General features: G+C 50.2%; 4 protein-coding genes across 4 annotated transcripts; 1 reads left to right on the forward strand and 3 right to left on the reverse strand.

The window, feature by feature from the left end:
- The first annotated feature begins 3,648 nt into the window (after positions 1 to 3,648).
- LOC138996402 (histone H1.3) lies at positions 3,649 to 4,465 on the forward strand. The gene has a single exon (XM_070397617.1). It carries the CDS (start codon positions 3,688 to 3,690, stop codon positions 4,351 to 4,353), a length of 666 nt encoding a protein of 221 aa, XP_070253718.1. The 5' UTR covers positions 3,649 to 3,687; the 3' UTR covers positions 4,354 to 4,465.
- A 2,971-nt stretch (positions 4,466 to 7,436) lies between these two features.
- Positions 7,437 to 7,847, reverse strand: LOC138996413 (histone H3.1). Its single transcript, XM_070397629.1, has one exon. It carries the CDS (start codon positions 7,845 to 7,847, stop codon positions 7,437 to 7,439), a length of 411 nt encoding a protein of 136 aa, XP_070253730.1.
- A 4,620-nt stretch (positions 7,848 to 12,467) lies between these two features.
- Positions 12,468 to 12,779, reverse strand: LOC138996435 (histone H4). The gene has a single exon (XM_070397656.1). The coding sequence runs from the start codon at positions 12,777 to 12,779 to the stop codon at positions 12,468 to 12,470; it is 312 nt and encodes a 103-aa protein (XP_070253757.1).
- A 2,987-nt stretch (positions 12,780 to 15,766) lies between these two features.
- Positions 15,767 to 18,493, reverse strand: LOC138996419 (histone H2A type 1-D). Its single transcript, XM_070397634.1, has one exon. It carries the CDS (start codon positions 18,474 to 18,476, stop codon positions 18,084 to 18,086), a length of 393 nt encoding a protein of 130 aa, XP_070253735.1. The 5' UTR covers positions 18,477 to 18,493; the 3' UTR covers positions 15,767 to 18,083.
- Between the last annotated feature and the right edge of the window lie 126 nt (positions 18,494 to 18,619).

Consider the following 18,619-nt stretch of genomic DNA (forward strand, 5'->3'; position numbering starts at 1 on the left):
GTCTGCTCCACAGCCTTACATTTCCTTCGCCCTTTTGGTATTTATTCAGCGCAGCCACTTTTGCCCTCAAGCCTTTGCAGTTCACTGACACTTAAGCGCAGCCCCGAGCACCTGTATCTCTCACCATCATTCACGGTGGTGAGAGGGGGTTTAACACTACTATGGAGAGAACACAGGTCACAAGTGAGCTGTGCATCACTTATCTGTAGTTTCAGCTGCTTTTCACATCTATAAAGCAAATGGTTCATGCCAGGATTGTGGACAATCCGCTGGTTTTTAAAAAAATATATTTTAATGATTTTTTACAGAGAGGAAGGGAGAGAGATAAAGAGTTAGAAACATCAATCAGTTGCCTCCTGCACATCTCCTACTGGGGATGTGCCCACAACCCAGGTACATGCCCTTGACCGGAATAAAACCTGTGACCTTTCAGTCCGCAGGCCAACGCTCTATCCACTGAGCCAAACTGGTTTTGGCGACAATCCACTGTTTTAAGATGTATACAGGTCTAGGGTTCAAGAGTAACAGCACGACTTTTCGGTATGCTACCAAAATGACAGGGAAAAGTTTTCAAGTTGGCAGTCCCATGGGACATAATCCGGCTTTCAAGACCCCCCCCCCCCCCCCCCAGCCTACAGTCCCAGGGAGAAGGGCCCGGTCTCAAGCAATAACAGGAACTGTAGGCAGTGCAGCCCACCCTCCTGTAAGCACCCGGGGAAGCGCTCGCTCTCCCGGTGAAAGCAATGGTCTCAGTGATTGCCCTCCGGGCAGGGACCAGCTACAAACGGAAGGAAAAGGCCCTCCGTCCCAAGGTCTTCTCCTTATTCGTGACCTAAGTGACCATGGGCTCCAGGAAGAGTTAGTTGTACATGAAGGAAACGGGACGTCTGCTGTACAAAATACTTCTCACTTACCTTACATCCAGTACACGTAACTGAGAACAATTTCAACCATTTCCAACAACTGTATATAGTATCACTACCATGATGACCCAAATAGGAAACTTTTAAAAATCTGAATTTTAATTGTATCGTTAGGTGTAGATAATGTTGAGCTGTAGATTGAACAGGAAAAGGGACTATTAATGATTTGGTCTGATCCAATAATTGTATCGCTATCCCTTCCCCTGGGAACTGACCTTTAGGCCACCTCACAACCTGCATCCCTTTCGCTAAGACCACATGCCACCTGCTAAGACCATTCTCTCTCCCCTCCGGACTTTCCCCAAGATACAGATCCACCCAGGAATTCTCTGCCCAGAAAAAGCCCGCCTAGACTGCTCCATGGTAAAACCTCTGACTTCCCACCCCTGGGTGCTGGCGCCATTTTGGGGCTCAGCTCATCTTGTATGTATCCAGATGACCCAGTACGTTTATAATCCCTTACCGCGGCCGGCCTCAGGCGTTCCTGCTTTGGCGACCCAAACAGTAATGTTTGTGATAGTAGCTGTTGGCAATGATGCTATCGAAGGTAACAACCCCTTCCTCTAGACCAGTGGTTCTCCACCTTGGCTGCACATTAGAATCACCTGGGAGTCTTTTTAAAATCCTGATTTCTGGGCCTCAGCCTCCGGAAATTCTGTTTCTTGGTTACTCATGTTGTGGCCCCACCCCATCACAAAGAAACAGAATTTCTGGAGGATGAGGCCCAGAAATCAGAATTTTAAAAAGATTCCCAGGTGATTCTAATGTGCAGCCAAGGTTGAGAACCACTGCTCTAGACACCCATAACATTCCTGCCCAGGGAGACTGAGAGCGCCCGTGACCCAAGCGGATAATCCTCCCTGTTTGTACACAGTGTTTGTATAACATGGTTTCAGGTACCAGAGACTTGGTTCCAGTCAGTGCCTGCCAATCGATGACTTTAAAATCAAGCCAAGTGATTTTTATAAAACTAACTGTGGCATCTTTAAAATGGAATATTTTGTCTTGGATTTATATGAAAAAGTTCTCAAATCACATAGAATCGAGGCCAGAATAACTAGATTTTTGGAGATAGGGGTATTTATTAGAAGAAACACAACACCCCAATACTTTACTTGGTTATTGCAACGGGAGGTGTGATGCCAGTACCTGATTAATAGGCGGATAATATAAAGTGGTGCATAATTATCCAATATTTGCTGAATTCTAGTAGCTTTATGGTGTTGCAAAGAAAGAGATGATTGGGAGTCGGTCATGCTTGTGATGGAATGTTTATTCAGGCCCTCAAGCGGGCAGGTTCTGCTCATGGATTTAGGCCGTGACAGTCTGGTTCAGACTTTGTTAGTGAAAAGGCTCCGGGTGAAATATGAAAATTCATGCAGTGATTTATTAATCATCACACCCCCCCCTCCCCATCCCATTGAATTTCAGGAAGGGAGAGGGAGAGACACACAGAGAGAAACATCAATGTGAGAGAGCTGCATCTATTGGTTGCCTCCCATTCTTGCCCCAACCAGGCCTGGGACTGAGCCTGCAATCCAGGTACGTGCCCTTGACGGGAATGGAACCCGAGACCCTTCCGTCTGCAGGCAGACGCTCTAACCACTCAGCATACCAGCTAGGGCTCCTGCAGTGATTTCAATGAGAAACATTTCTTTCTAATCCTCTGGGTCCCGACTTGCAATGTTAACAAAGGTCAAATGCATTCTGTGTTTTGAATATCATCTCAGAATATAGGAACTATGTTCAGAACTGCATGCTAAATACTGAGGGGCCAATCTGGTGGACTGGGTGTCAGTCCTGAAGGCCTTTCAATTTTAAGGGGAGGGATGAACACCAGTGCTGCCGCAGGGCTCTCCTGCTCACAGCTGGTCAACTGAGGTGGACCTGCCCATCTGACGCTTTGTGGGTAGGTGGGGGGGGGGGGTGACCTCCGATGCCCACTCTAGGTCTGAAAAATCCAGTGGGCTACCTTTTAAGAGAAGATGAATGACTAGCTACAACTGGTTATTTAAAAAACAACAAACACATGCACGGAGCAGTCTTGCCCTCGTCCCTCCTAAAAATGGTTAAATTACCAAAAACAATGGGATCAAACTCAGTTTACACACAGGTCGCTCCAACACTTAAAAAAATCAAACCAACATTTTTTCTAATATAGGTCGTTGTTCATCGTGTACTTTGAATTCTCGTCCCCCTCTGCCAATTCCCAGGGCTCAGGGCGAACCACTCGCAGGCGAGCTGTGCTATTGCTCTCGCGAAAAAAACTATTTTCTGGGTCCATTTGAGTACAGATCCGTTCATGTACACAAAATTGCAAAGTCAAGAATGTGAAGAACTATGTTCTGGAAGAAATATTTGCAAAGGAGACGCAGAGAAGTAGTATTTTTAAGGAAAATCGGAAAGTTGTCTCCGTTTGACCGAAGTTTTCAAGAGAGTTGGGGGGATCGGGAAAGTTTCAGGGGGCCGGCGGCGGGGCTGGGCGCGCCGGAGAAGGCAGGAAGGAAGCCTGAAGGCTCTCGGACCCGTTTCCCCCAAATCCCTCATGATTTCGTGCACAGATTTCTTATATTTTTCTCCTTTTTTAAGGGGCAAGAAACACAGCCGCCCGGCTGAGCGGAGGAGCCGGCTAGGCTGCGCGGCGCACGGAGCCGCCAGCCAATCACCACCCAGCGCCTCGCTATATAAACCCCCGCCGCCCGCGCCGGGCCACGCTCCTCTGACGGTTCAAGTCTCCTGTGCTCTTTCCTGCCGAAGCTGAAACATGTCGGAGACGGCGCCCCTGGCTCCTGCCGCTCCCGCTCCTGCGGAGAAAACACCGGTGAAGAAGAAGGCGAAGAAGACGGGCGCAGCCGCCGCCAAGCGCAAGGCGTCCGGGCCGCCCGTGTCCGAGCTCATCACCAAGGCGGTCGCCGCCTCCAAGGAGCGCAGCGGCGTGTCGCTGGCCGCGCTCAAGAAGGCGCTAGCTGCCGCGGGCTACGACGTGGACAAGAACAACAGCCGCATCAAGCTGGGCCTCAGGAGCCTGGTGAGCAAGGGCACCCTGGTGCAGACCAAGGGCACCGGCGCCTCGGGCTCCTTCAAGCTCAACAAGAAGGCGGCCTCCGGGGAGGCCAAGCCCAAGGCCAAGAAGGCGGGCGCGGCCAAGCCCAGGAAGCCCGCGGGCGCGGCCAAGAAGCCCAAGAAGCCCGCGGGGTCCGCCACCCCGAAGAAGAGCGCCAAGAAGACCCCGAAGAAGCCCAAGAAGCCGGCGGCGGCGGCGGGAGCCAAGAAAGCCGCCAAGAGCCCCAAGAAGGCGAAGGCCGCCAAGCCCAAGAAGCCGGCGAAGAGCCCGGCCAAGGCCAAAGCCGCCAAGCCCAAGGCCCCGAAGCCGAAAGCTGCCAAGCCCAAGGCTACGAAGGCCAAGAAGGCGGCGCCTAAGAAGAAGTGAAGCTACCGCGGCAGGTCCTGCTTTGAAAATCTCAAAAGGCTCTTTTCAGAGCCACCCACTAATTTCAGGAAAAAGAGCTGAGCTGGCTACGTTTTGGTTGTGTTATCCTTTAAGTGAATGATTCCCTTACACTGGGGAGCGTAGGTGGGGGGGTAGGGGTGGGGGTGGGGGTGGGGGTGGGGGTGAGCGCTGTTGGGTTCCCAGAACAATCAGTCGCTTTCGGGAAGTCGGTGGCTCTGGGAAGAGCCGCTGGCACCCCGTGCCAGGAATAGTGGTCTTACCTGTTCACTTGACCTTGACCTTGTGCCTCTCGGTCTTGGGCTGCAGCACAGCCTGGATATTGTGCAGGACACCGCCCCGCGCGGTAGTCAAACTGCCCGGTAGCTTGTTGAGCTCCTGGTCGTTGCGGTCCGCCAGCTATAGGGGGCGCTTGGGACTCTTGCCGCCCTGCTTCCCGCGCCCAGACTCGTTAGAAGGGGAAAGTAATTATTGTAACAAGCCGATCTGCGGAAAGGGTTATTCAAGTTTCTGTGTGTTTCCTAAACTTCGCTTCCCCAGTGGTTTGCAGAGGTTATTGAGAGCTAATCGGAACGTCCCCGTGCCCTCACGCGCATGGGCTCCAGAGAAAGTACCCATCAGAGAGATTGCGATGTTAAGTCTTGTATATTCTGTGAGGCAGTTGAAACCCTTGCATTTTTTCCCTCTTGAGGTCAGTGGAGTTCTTTTTGGGGAAGAGTATCCACTGTTCCCATAATTGAGCTGCCACCCTGAGGCTGAGGGACAGTGAACGTGGAAGTCGCCCTCCTCGGGGGGGTTGTAAGTGGCCCCCTAGCCCGATGTCTTCCCCGCAGATGGTGGCGAGGACCTAGGGAGCCGTAGTCTCCTGCTGAGCAGGCAAGGAATTGGAGGGTAAAGAAAACAAAAACGTTCTGGAAGGCAGGGCAGTGTGGCTGGCAGGGAACTGGGTTGGGGGTGGTCAGGGCACACAATATGGGCTCTTGGAAGAAGAGGTTCACTTGTCTCACCATTTCCACTTCATGTCTGGGACTGAGCTTTTATTATTAATCATTTATTTCAGGGAAGTTCACTTAATTTTACTGGCAAATCTGACAAAATCTTCAGTTCTACAGAACATTTCGGGGTGTAAACCTGGGTAGGGGAAACATTTTTCAGGGACTCAATGCAATTCAGCATTTCTTTGAATTATGTGTGTAGGCAACTAATCGCCATGGATTCTGCAGTACCTGTGACTTCTTCAGCAGGGCAGTCACTGATGTTTTTGTATCACTCTGCAGGGATTGCAAATATCTTGGAAATAAAATTTATGCTACATTTTTGAAAATGATATTGGTTATTCCTTGCTGCTCCTTGTTATTTGATGTATTATTAATGAAACGCATTATTTTACAAGCTCAAATACGCTCTGGGTATGTTTTAATGTTGCTTTCTTATCCTGTATGCATCAAGTACTTAACCAACATCCTTTTGAAAACAACATCCATAGAGTCTACAGAACAAAAGGAGTCTTGTATCCCTAAGCCCATTTCCAGGGGGCACAGATATCTTGGTGGAATGTCTCTTCACCTTATACTTTGTTTATAACACCCCCTACTGGATTACAATTTAATTTTTACTATCTTATTTTTTTTTAAAGTATATAGCTTGTAGCAGGTGTCTTCTAACCAGTTCAAAATGTTCCCAGTAAAAGCTGCATCTCATAATTTCTTCCTACTTTCCACTTGAGAAAGAATAAATACCTGGGTAAATGGGAGAATCTTTTTGTTACTCAAGAGGATCTTTTTGAAAAGAGACTCCATGGAGTAGGGAATACGGGAAAACAGCTGTGAGGTCTTTAATAACCAGAATGAGAGTTAGGCTTTTGATGAAGAGGGACGAGGAATAAGAATTATGGGGGGAAGTAGTCATTCACTGAGCGGTCAAAGTGACCATACACCACCGCTACGGCTGCCTCACTAGGAAGCATTTGCATTAGGTCTGATTGAAATGCTTGTTTTAGTTAAGAAAACAGTGGTTTAGAAACATGAACTGAGCAGAATCACCTTCCTGGTGCTTGACCAGAAAATCCCACACTGGTTAAGATTGTGTACGTTTCTGGGAGGGGTCGAGACTGCAATTAGGTCAGGTATTAAGTCTGGGTTTGGTGTCTGGGGCTTTTAGCACCAGTGATGCCATTTTGGGTCTTTGGTGTTTGTCTCTTACCATCTACACTTATGATGGAACAAGCACGTTGTCCTAAACACCATGGATTATTAACAGCCGAGAACCCATCAGGAAATTTGAGATTACAAATATCAAATTTTGAAATGCAGTTTACTTTTGAGGTAGAGGCAATACCTACAAATGAGTGCACTGACATAGAACAAACCTCAGCCAAAGGGATATGGCAACACCAGCACGGCCAGAAGAAAGCCAATCCTCCCTGTTTGTATGAAAAGCAAACACTGATTTGTCAGTTTCAAATAAAGTCCATTGATCCAATCTCCCCTAATGGTGCCATCCTACCCAATAACCAGGCAATGGAATTGGACAAAATACTCTTATCTAGACTGCAGTGCAGGCCGCATTCACTCCTCACGTTCCACATGGGCTCCCATGGGTATGTGTACTCGCAGACAGCCGTCTGCAGTATCATCCTACGTACATGCTGCTTCACTGGTTGAGGACATGCAGCAAGGGCGAGCTAACCAACATCCTCGGGTGCAATTCTGCACGAGTGTGCATTTAATTTGCTGCAATAAGCTCTTAACTCCTTATTAGACCTTCAGTTATTAGGCCTCATTTGGTGCAACAGCAGTGCCCCAGCTCTACCACTGAGAGCAGAGCCACGCACTCTGCCGGAAAATGCAGCGCAAGCTGCCTCAGCGACAGCCGGCCAGTCCTCGGGTGGAGGAGAGTAGGGCGGCCACAGCACCACCTCCACGCAGCAGCCCCAGCTGCTACCCGCCCCCCTACAGCTTTGTTTGGAGACAGACGTCTCCCCTTGGCTTACAGCTCTCCCACTGAAACTCTAGGCGGCTCTGAAAAGAGCCTTTGGGTTTCGGCGCAAGTGGACAGGACGGAGCTCACGCCCGCTCCCCGCGGATGCGGCGCGCCAGCTGGATGTCCTTGGGCATGATGGTGACGCGCTTGGCGTGGATGGCGCACAGGTTGGTGTCCTCGAACAGCCCCACCAGGTAGGCCTCGCACGCCTCCTGCAGCGCCATGACGGCCGAGCTCTGGAAGCGCAGGTCGGTCTTGAAGTCCTGCGCGATCTCGCGCACCAGGCGCTGGAAGGGCAGCTTGCGGATCAGCAGCTCCGTGGACTTCTGGTAGCGGCGGATCTCGCGCAGCGCCACGGTGCCGGGCCGGTAGCGGTGCGGCTTCTTCACGCCGCCCGTGGCCGGCGCGCTCTTGCGGGCGGCCTTGGTGGCCAGCTGCTTGCGGGGCGCCTTCCCGCCCGTGGACTTGCGCGCGGTCTGCTTGGTGCGAGCCATGACTGAGGAGCTGAGTCGGAGGGATGAAGGGGGCGGCCGGACGCTGTATTTATACGGGAGCAGAATCGCTCTGATTGGCTGGAGTTGATTTCAGGACGTGATCCCGCCGCATTAGGGTGGGATTTCCGTTCCGTGCGAGTCTCTGATTGGTCAATTTGAAGGACGTCTTCCCCGCCCCTCAAATAAAATTATTTTCTTATGAATTTCATCAGTGGTGCTCCCACGTCTACTAAGTCTGACCCACGGACAGATTTATTATTATTGAGCTTTTCTCCTGTTTGAAAAAAATGTGTTTGAAAGGGAAAGAGCTTAATTTTTGTTGAAAGAAACACCGGCATTTTGTGCGGTTAACCGGTTTTCTTCCCGCCCCGGTTACCCGCCCCGCCCCTCCCCGCCCCCCTGTTAAATCCATTGTCGGAGCCTCTCCCGGGATCGATTTCACTGTATTTTCCGTAAATTCCCAGTCCACTGTAGCAGGTGCTTCTAGAATATACTGGGCAGACGTGCAGAACGCGGTATCCTTCAGGGTTCATGCGAAGTTCCCATTTCCTGGGATCCCTGGCGTTTTACTTTCGAGTTCGACTTCAAATGGTCATTTGACCCCGCCGTTAGGTTTGGATGCATTTACAATGTCATCTGGGCTGTATAAGCAGGAACGGATGGAAGAGCATTAAAAAAAAAAAAATGGAAGGAAGGAAGGAAGGAAGGATTTGCAATGCGGAACCTTGGAATAGATGGCAGCAGTATTTTGTGTGACTGGCTTTTTTCCTTCCAGTTTCATCCATGTTGTAGCAGATGTCAGGTTTCAAGAAGGTGACTTTTGAGTTAATTTCTGAAGGAGTGACGGAGCTAGAGCAGGGCCCTGAGGCAGGGAGGGAGCTGGTGTTAGATAAAAAGGCCTTTGCAGCTGGGAGGTGGGAATAGGGTGGGGTGGGGTGGGGGAGTACGAGCACTAAGGCAAATTTTGTAGCATATCAGGGTTTTGGCTTTGTTAAATGAAAGTAAACAAAATAAAATTTATTTATTTTGAAGAAGAAAAAATAAAAGATGGCAGCGATCCAGGGTCTTCAGTGAACATTTACTCAAAATGTTTCTGGCGGGAGAGACCGGGGTGTCCTGTACAATTTGTGACAAAGCCCGTGAAGTTGTGATCAGGGCTGCACTCGGCTCCACGGCAGGATTTCCTGCCTTGGTTTTCACGTCCAAGGCCAGGATTTCCACTGCTTTTCAAAATTAAAAATGGTGTTTGTTTCATCCAATAGAAAAGGAGTTTAGGAATACCAAATATATATTCTATTCACACTTTGGCCAGTTCCAGTTCGGGTCCAATCGGAGTTTGTTTATTTATTTATTCCAATCAGAGTTTAGATTTGTGAGTCTTTGCATACGGGTACCATAAGTACCCAGGTTTCCCCTTTGTTCTGTTTCCGTTGGCCTCCCACACTTCTTGCCCTTAAATTCCATACCATGCCTGATCCAGCAAAATCCACGCCCGCCCCGAAGAAGGGCTCCAAGAAGGCGGTGACCAAGGCGCAGAAGAAGGACGGCAAGAAGGGCAAGCGCAGCCGCAAGGAGAGCTACTCGGTGTACGTGTACAAGGTGCTCAAGCAGGTGCACCCCGACACGGGCACCATTGAGTGAAATAAATAGAATTTCATTACCATTTCAGGGACTTCGCCGTGTTACGAGTAACTACGCTTAAAGGCTTTTTAAATAAATATAAATTTAATCATTTTAGTGAATTTAAAGAGTTGTGCAACCATTACCACATTACAATTTTATTTTATTTATTTATTTATTTTAAAAAATATATTTTTATTGATTTCAGACAGGAAGGGAGAGAGAGAGATAGAAATATCAATGATGAGAGAGCATTATTGATCCGCTGCCTCCTGCACGCCCCCCACCTGGGATCGAGCCCAAAACTCAGGCATGTGCCCTTGACCTGAACTGAACCCAGCACCCTTCAGTCCACAGGCTGAAGCTCTATTCACTGAGCAAAACTGGCAATGGCAGCTTTTTAATAATTTAGTATGATTGCTTTCAATTTATAATCCTCACAGTTCAATACCAGTGTATTTTTTTTTATTTAGATAAAAAGCAGATATATAGAGAAAAAAAGCAGATAGCCCTGTTGTGTTTTAAAACCATGAAATGTGGCCGCCAGTGAAGTGGCAGAGTGAGCTGTGTGGTTACATACCCAGGCACATAAAGACTCCCGGCAGGTGGCGGGAGGTGAGGCAGGGAGGTTAAGCCTCTCCTTGGTCTTGGACGAGGGGGGTTGGCCTTGTTGGTCACTGTAGCCCCAGAGGGTTTTTAAACCCTTGTCCCTGGCCCCACTCTCCGTGCCTGTAGCTCAGACCTCAGACATCACAGCTCACCCGAAGAGGGGGGTGGGCTCATTGGAAGTGGCTAATCCAGAAACAACTATGTGGTCGAAAAGGGGCCACATGCTGACCTGACAAGCTCAGGAGAGGCCTGCATGGCAGTTTTGCCGACCTAAAGTCACCACAAGGAGGGTCTGAAATTAAACCTTAACTAAAAGCAGTTGTGGTGGGCAGTTACATCCTAGGCCGATATCTTCACTGATAAGGTCAACCTTTACCTTAACTGAGCCTATCTGTCTTTTTGCATCTAAGATAACATACCCTTGAAATGTCTGGGTAACTTGTGACTTCTCTTTTTATGGAGCCCCTGGAGCACAACCAGGTGTGCTGGGTCCCAGGACAGAGACCACCAATTCCTTCATTATCATGTTAATTGTTCCTGCACCCACCTAAGTATGTGTCCATCATTTTACTTTTTATCCCATCACAGAAGTTTTCCCTGCTTCGCTTAATCCCACCTCCTTAAATCTGTCACCAATGAATTTCATGTATAAATACGGATGTAACCCTGTCATTCTCCGGAGCACTATCTCAATTCGTTGAGGTTCTGCTTCCCGGCATATGTCGACAGTTTCGCTCAAATAAACTCACAAAGTTCTTTACAGGTTTCAATGGTTTTTTTTACGTTGACAACTATTTCCATCTGCAGAGACATGCACAGCGGCCTCTGACATGGGTTCTTTCTCGTATTCTTTCAATTCAGGGCAGGTTTTAGCCTCAATGCGTTACTTTCAGCGGGAGTCTCTCCTCGTTCTTGAGTTCTACTTTTCACCTGGTAACTGTCCTCCAGGATTTCTTGGGGGAATGGGCGCGTTCCTAGCCTGGCTTCATCTACACTGACAAGAATTCAGAGCTGCAACCCGGATGGGCAGAGGAGCAAGTGTGGGCCAGGTCGGGACGGCGGTCATTAGACCTCGTCCTCAGCGCCCGTCCCTTCAGGATATACTTAGCGACCTCATGTCACCGGCCAGATGCTGCGTTCAGCGTTGGGGGTGCATCAGCGAGCAAATTAGATAGAATGTGGGAGTGAGGGTGCAGATTTCCTACGTGGAGGGGAGGGTGGCGGCTCCCACAATCGGTAAACTAGCTTTTTAAAATATATTTTTATTGCTTTCAGAGAGGAAGAGAGATAGAAACATCAATGATGAAAGAATCACTGATCGGCTGCCTCCTGCACGCCCCACACTGGGGATGGAGCCCACAACCCGGGCCTGTGCCCTGACGGGGAATCGAACTGTAACTTCCTGGTTCGTAGGTCGATGCTCAACCAGAACCACGCGGGCCGGGCTCCAGATCCTTCTAATGAGGATTTGCTGTAACAAGCCACAGGCACAATGGGTGTTTAAACCCTGTGATCCGTCGGTTTCAGGACCCATATATTCCTGGGCTAAGCCTCTCGCCTGCACTCGCGCATCTCACACACCCAGCTGCCGAGCCGGCCTTTGCTCCAGGGTCAGGGGGAGCCCTCGGCCCAGGCCCGGAAAACAGGCGGTTTCCTAGGCAGCCATCAGCCCGTCTCTCCAGCAGGTGCTTGTCCTTTATCAGTCTGAGGACATACCTTAAAAGCTTTTTATAATCCTATTGCAGAGTTTGAATTATTCATAATAATAACAGTAATAATAGCAAAACCTCCCCAGAACTTGCAGCAGGCCGGCTTCCGAGCTGAAAGGCGGAGGGAGGGGAGAGCAGGGGCCGCGCCCGGGGGGAGCCCCTCCTTTCCAAAAGCCAGGTGAGGCCTCGGGCTGTGAGACACCGAACTAGAGCCCCGCCTCCTGGCCTAGTGGACGGTGATTCACACTCTGCTCCGCCCGGGGCTTGGGGAGGGTCCGCCTGCGAGTGAACGGAAAGGACAAGGCCCAGCGCCACTTACACCCAGCACCGCCGGGCTCGGGGAGGAGGCGGGAGCGGGGGGGGCGGGGTGAGTCCAAAGTGCGCGGATCCTCCGGCTGGAAACTCATTGTAATAAACCCTGCTTCCCCTTTCACCTTCTCCCCGCCGCCCGACTTGCTGCCTCATTCCGGGCTGTACCCCAGTTCCCTCCCGATGTGCCGAGGGCGCGGAGGAACCCCCATTGGGCCCGGAGCTCCTGCTAAAGGTTAAGGCCGCACCGGCATCAAACACGAGAAAACGTGCCCACAGGAACGAGCACCACAGCGCGCGCAGCTCTTCCGAGAGGGGGTGGGCGGCCCTGAAAAGGGCCTTTGGGGGGACGGGGCGCGGGGGGTGGCCGGGCTCAGCCGCCGAAGCCGTAGAGGGTGCGGCCCTGGCGCTTGAGCGCGTAGACCACGTCCATGGCCGTGACCGTCTTGCGCTTGGCGTGCTCCGTGTAGGTGACGGCGTCGCGGATCACGTTCTCCAGGAAGACCTTGAGCACCCCGCGCGTCTCCTCGTAGATGAGCCCGGAGATGCGCTTGACGCCGCCGCGCCGCGCCAGGCGCCGGATGGCGGGCTTGGTGATGCCCTGGATGTTGTCGCGCAGCACCTTGCGGTGGCGCTTGGCGCCGCCCTTGCCCAGGCCCTTCCCGCCTTTGCCGCGTCCAGACATGGTAACTGCGGAGAAATGGAGAACAGGCAGCCGAAACCCTATTTATAGCCCGGCCGGTGGGGGTGGGCGGGGCCGGGGGTCAGTCTCCGCCCCGCGCGTCCCGGGTCTTTGGGCGGGGCCGGCGGAGACAAAGGAGGCTCCGTGCGCCCCCCTCCTTCCCGATCCATTGCCAAGGCCCCGCGGAAGGACCTTTTAAAAATGCTGTTGTGTATCAACGCCCCGAGATGATTGTACCTGTCAGACTAGCGTGTCTTTCCGGTTTAAACTATTGGGGGTCTCACTCCCCGCGGAGCAGGCAGAGGCCATGATGGCACATGGGCTGGTGCTTTAAACGCCGCCTAATGTGAGAAGTCCCGGCTCCTCTCCGAGAGGCGTCTTTGTACCCTTTACAGGAGGCACGTGGCTGCAGGGATGCAGGAAAGAGCGGGAATGACCTGGGGTGCTTGTCCTTGGGGGCCTGGACCCCACCGCGTGGGCCTCAACGTGCCCTGCACCCCGCCTTCTGAGGTCCTGGACCCGGGCCTCTCATCTTGACTTTCGTTTCATTTTTAGAATGGAAATGTTGGTGCTTGGCATCCGAAAGTAACTTTTTGGTTAAGTATTGAACAGTCAGCGAGGAGGAATAACGGGTTCTCTGAAAAGTGACCGGGTAATCGTATCGTCAGTTCTAACTGGGCAGGTCTTGGCGGCAGAACACGCTCCAGCCACAAACCTTCGGGAACCCGCCCTGTGCATTATTATTCTGTTGCACCTGGGCCACCACACCTGTGACCTGCCCAAACCAACCCCTTTTCTTTTTCAGGCCCCTGGAGGTTTAACCATCTACCCTCCAGGGAGCACATAATCTTTTTAATAGTTTGGATACACACCTTGTTTTCTCCGCTGTTTTAAAATTTTTAATGTTGATTTCAGAGAGGAAACGGGGAGGGAGAGAGAAACATTAATCTGATCTTCATGTAGTCTTCCTCCCATCTCCTCAATTGTAAATGCATAGAAAACACAAACCTGTTATCCCGAGAGCATTTGAGAACTTGCCTCCCAGCTTATGTCCAGGTGTACAGTTCTCTACAGGTTTGGCGATTTCTTAGGCGGACGACTGTCATTTCCTAAGTAGAGTAATCTTCACGCCCCGGGGTTTATTCTCCCCAGCGACCTTGACTCTTTCAATCTGGTATTTTGCAACCTGGTCCTACATTCCTTTGCTTTCATCATGTCCGTATCTCTGTATCAAAAACAAGTGTTTGATTTCTGTCGTCAATGCTAAATTTACATGGTAACATTTAAATGTGTATACAGAGTGGTGCAAAAGTAGGTTTACAGTTCTGGGTATGCAGAACACAGTTTATTCTTGTATTATTATTACTATTTATTAGTGATTGTATTATCATTCATATGAGCAACTATAAGCCTACTTTTGCCCCACCCTGTGTTTCCCAGATTTAACCATCAGTCTCCATCGAATTTCCAAGCCCACACACACAGCTCCCCCTAGGACCGTGGTCAGCAAACCGTGGCTCGAGAGCTACATGCGGCTCTTTGGCCCCTTCAGTGTGGCTCTTCCACAAAATACCACGTGTGGGCGCACACATACAGTGTGATTGAAACTTGGTGGCCTGTTCGCAGAAGTCGGTATTCTGTGGAAGAGCCGGTATTTTGTGGCCTAGGACCACAGTTTCTGGAAAAGTACTCAGAACCACCTTTGAGCATTTGAAATGTGGCTGAAGGTGAGGAACCGAAATTTCAATTTTATGTAATTTTAATCGCTGTTTTTAATTTAAAAGCAGATGCTGCACTGAGTTATTGAAACTGTTGAGCTACATTTGAACCACTTGGGCACGTGAAATTAATTTTCTCGGCAGGACAATTTGGGGAATGTAAATGTATATCAAGTATTTGGAGAAAAAATTGATATCAGATTGCATAAAACATGCACCCAGTTGGGAAGATTTAGACTGAAAAGAAGGGATGTAAAATATTACAATAATAATGGTTACATTTTGAAATAAGAGTGTTTTGGATATTTCGGGTTAAATACAACATAAATCATGGGCCAAAGGCAGGCGGGTAACGAGGCTTGTCTGCCACCCTTAGCTCAAGAGTGGAACAGGGGCCAGGGCTTCAGGGCAGCGGGAGGGCCCCTCACCAGGAGGAGCAGGGGTGGGTCATCGGATGTCTCTTGCCCTCGGTCACTTGGTCACTCGGTCACTGGGATGGGAGTTATCTGCCGCAGTGGATCGCTTTCGGGGACAGGCCCGTGTTTATATTCTTTCAGGTAGGTGAGGAAGAGGCACACGGTTTTAGTGCTTCTGCTGGGAGTTGATGGACTGTAGCTCACAATAATCCATGTGGCAAAGTGGCTCCTTTTGAGGTGGCATATTCTGCAAGTAAGGATGGATACTAGGAAGATGCTGACCTTAGAATTCTTCAGGGGCAGGATATCAGGAGTTGAAAGCTACTTGCAATCAATGTGGCTAACCTTTTTGTTCCAAATGGGTGTGTTTTTTGAGAGTAAGCATCCACACCTGATTACTAAAGCAATTATTGTCTAGGAGACCTTAAGCTTCTGTACGAGAGACTTGCATTCCAGTAGTGCAAAAACAAGACAAGCACCCATTCAGTGGAAGTAAAAAAGCATATCCATAAAGAAAGGTATGGTTTCTGGAATTTAGGTAAAGACCAAGAGAAACGGAGATAAGAAAATCAAGTTTCACCCTAGCTGGTTTGGCTCGGTGGATAGAGCCTGGGCCTGAGGACTGAGAAGTCCCAGGTTAATTCCGGTCTGTGGCGAGCCGGCATAGCCATGGCATACTCAGCCCCAGTGAGCCTTATGTGCCACGCCACTCAGCCAGGTTCAGTAAGCCCGAGTGGGGGTGAGGAAGGATGGAGAAAAGACGAGACAATGAGCTGGGTCTGGGTGGGATGCTGCTCCCGGGTGGAGACGGCGGCACGGACTATAAGCCGTGTCTTCATTTTAAAGCCAGATTCCACCAGGCAAAGTAAGGGCGTGATCAAGATGTTTACAACGTTCTCGTGGGTTTCGATTCTACTCAATTACATGCACCTGAACTCTATCAAGCCCACATCACTCAGACACGTGGGGCCACGTGGTCGAACCATAGGTTCAAGCTCACAACTACAGCTGTTGGCTATAATTGTGCTGGGAGGGCTCTGCCCTCCAAGCTGAGACTTGCATGCGGTCATGAGAGGACTGTGTCCTCTCATTAGTCTGAGGCTTGAACCTGTCCAAACACTGTAGCCACTTTCCACAGCAGACAAGGGCACATGCCAGGGTTGAGGGCGTGGTCCTCAGTAGGGGCGTGCAGGGGGTAGCTGATCAATGATTCTCTCTCATCATTGATGTTTCTCTCTCTCCCTTCCTCTCTGAAATCAATAAAAATATATTTTTAAAAAAAGAAAATCAGGTTTCACATATGTAATACCTTAATAAAGAAAAATTTTTTAAAAAATCAGGTTTACTAGTATGAACATGTATAGTTCATATACCAGGTATACCTGGGAGAGACCAGGAAAGATTAATTCATAGACGTGGCTGAGAGCTCCCGTTTATAAGCATCTTCAACAAAGCACAGTTTTTGTTTTGTTTTTTTTACAGAAAGAACAGGAGAAAGGATGCAGCTTTAGGCTTCTAAGGATGGCAAACTGGGGAGATGAAATATATGTGAGGAAAGCAAGAGTCAGCTTCGTTTGCAGATTCCTCCTGTGCCCGTGGGCTGTCACCTGTCACCGAGGACCCAGTGGTCTCCACAATGTATGTCCTGACTTCAGGCAGGAAAAGGGGATGGAAGAGAGAGCTCATCCTGCACCTGATGCTTCAGCTCAAAATCACCTTTGTGTCCCAGAGGCATATTGTGGGGTGACTACTCTGGTGTCCTTCACTTTCCTGTAAACAGTCTTGACAGTCTCCTTTTGAACTAGGTTTTCTCCCCGACGGTTCCCTTAACAATTAATTCTCCGTAAGAAACGTTTACTGTGCTTTTGAGGCATGGTGTATGGTTTTGGATTTTGCATGTTGGTAGCTGTCATAAGCTCAGTGCACACAGACCAGTTTCTCTCTGTGACATAAACCAGGCCTCCATGTGCTGTTGAGGCCGCCACAGCGAAGCCAGTGAACGAGAGGCTCGCTGACGAACTGCTCTCGTTTGATTTCCCTGCACTCGGACCCCGAGGATTGCAAGTCTGTTTGTTTCTCACTACAGGAGGGTGTACGGCTGCGCATGACTTCAGTGAGTTTGCAATGAGCCTGTGTCAGTTCAGGGGTCACTACAGGCTGGGCCGTGAGTTACAGAGACCAGGACACTGGCCCAGAGCACTGGTGAGGGTTCCGGGTTTATTTGCAGGAACAGGCCAGTCTGGTTTTTAGGCCCCTGGCTGTGCTTGAAGTGGTCTTGTTTGCTTCCTTGAGAAATGTGATCAGCTTCCCACTAAAGGCGGATATAAAATGAAAATGTCTGTTGAGTTTATACTCCACTTCAAAATGAGTCCATGAAAGCCAGGGTTCATTCAGTGCTGACTTTAGAGGGCTTCCTTCATTGTTTTCATAGGAGACAAATGACCAGGGGACGGAAAAATGTTAAGAATGCTGTCACCAGTGAAATTCAAAAAGCCCGCCCTGACGTGTGATTGGTCAGCTACCCCTCCTTTGTTCTATCATTTCTTTTATTCATACTTGAGGCTGACAGTGAGTTTACTGGAATATGCAGCATATATGTGAGGAATGCCCAGCAGACATGTTCGCAGAACAATTCCGAGCATGTCACGGGCAGTCCTAACTGATGTCCTGGCACGCAGCTGCAATTGCCTTGGGTACAAGGGAACGCCAGAAATTAGTTTCATGAATCTTTCCTAACATCTTTGTAGAGTGACCAATGGCTTAAAAAAATGAACTAAGCACTTCGTGGCGGATACATTAAAACCTTACCAAGCGGCTGTGAGCGAAGTGTAGATTTAGACACGTCTCCTGGCCTGAAAAACTTCACCTTCTCAGGAAAAGTGGGCAGCTTGTCCCCTTCATGCTGGGGAATGCGAGACGGAAGCCTTTCACTTTCAACCCCGAAGCGCGTTGCATTGATCGCCTTAATTATAATATGCAGCACCTACAGCATTCTCACTTATGGTGACTTGATTTTTATTGTAACTTTCAAGTGCCTAGGAATTGCTGCAAGCATCATTTCAATGAGCTGCTGAGGCCGGGAAAATGCAAGCCCTTTCAGAGAGAAGGTGGGTGGCTCTGAAAAGAGCCTTTGGTTTAGTTGTTTGCGTTGTTGCCAAAGGAACGCAGGATCCTTACTTGCCCTTGGCCTTGTGGTGGCTCTCGGTCTTCTTGGGCAGCAGCACGGCCTGGATGTTGGGCAGCACGCCGCCCTGCGCGATGGTCACCTTGCCCAGCAGCTTGTTGAGCTCCTCGTCGTTGCGGATGGCCAGCTGCAGGTGGCGCGGGATGATGCGCGTCTTCTTGTTGTCGCGGGCCGCGTTGCCCGCCAGCTCCAGGATCTCGGCCGTCAGGTACTCCAGCACGGCCGCCAGGTACACGGGCGCGCCCGCCCCGACGCGCTCGGAGTAGTTGCCCTTGCGGAGCAGCCGGTGCACGCGGCCCACGGGGAACTGCAGCCCGGCCCGCGAGGACCGCGTCTTGGCCTTGGCGCGCGCCTTGCCGCCCTGCTTGCCGCGTCCGGACATGCTGACCAGTAACAGGAGAAGAGCAGCCACAAGGAGAAAAAAGGAGAAATGTGCGGGAGGAAGCAACAGGACGCAAGTTATAGTCCTGGGTGGGATTGTTAAACGCGAGATGGGATTGGCTCAAAATTATCTCAGTCCCCGCC

This window comes from Myotis yumanensis, unplaced genomic scaffold (assembly GCF_028538775.1).
Source record: "Myotis yumanensis isolate MYYU_CA2020_CCGP unplaced genomic scaffold, mMyoYum1.0.hap1 SCAF_17, whole genome shotgun sequence".
Lineage (NCBI taxonomy): Eukaryota > Metazoa > Chordata > Mammalia > Chiroptera > Vespertilionidae > Myotis > Myotis yumanensis.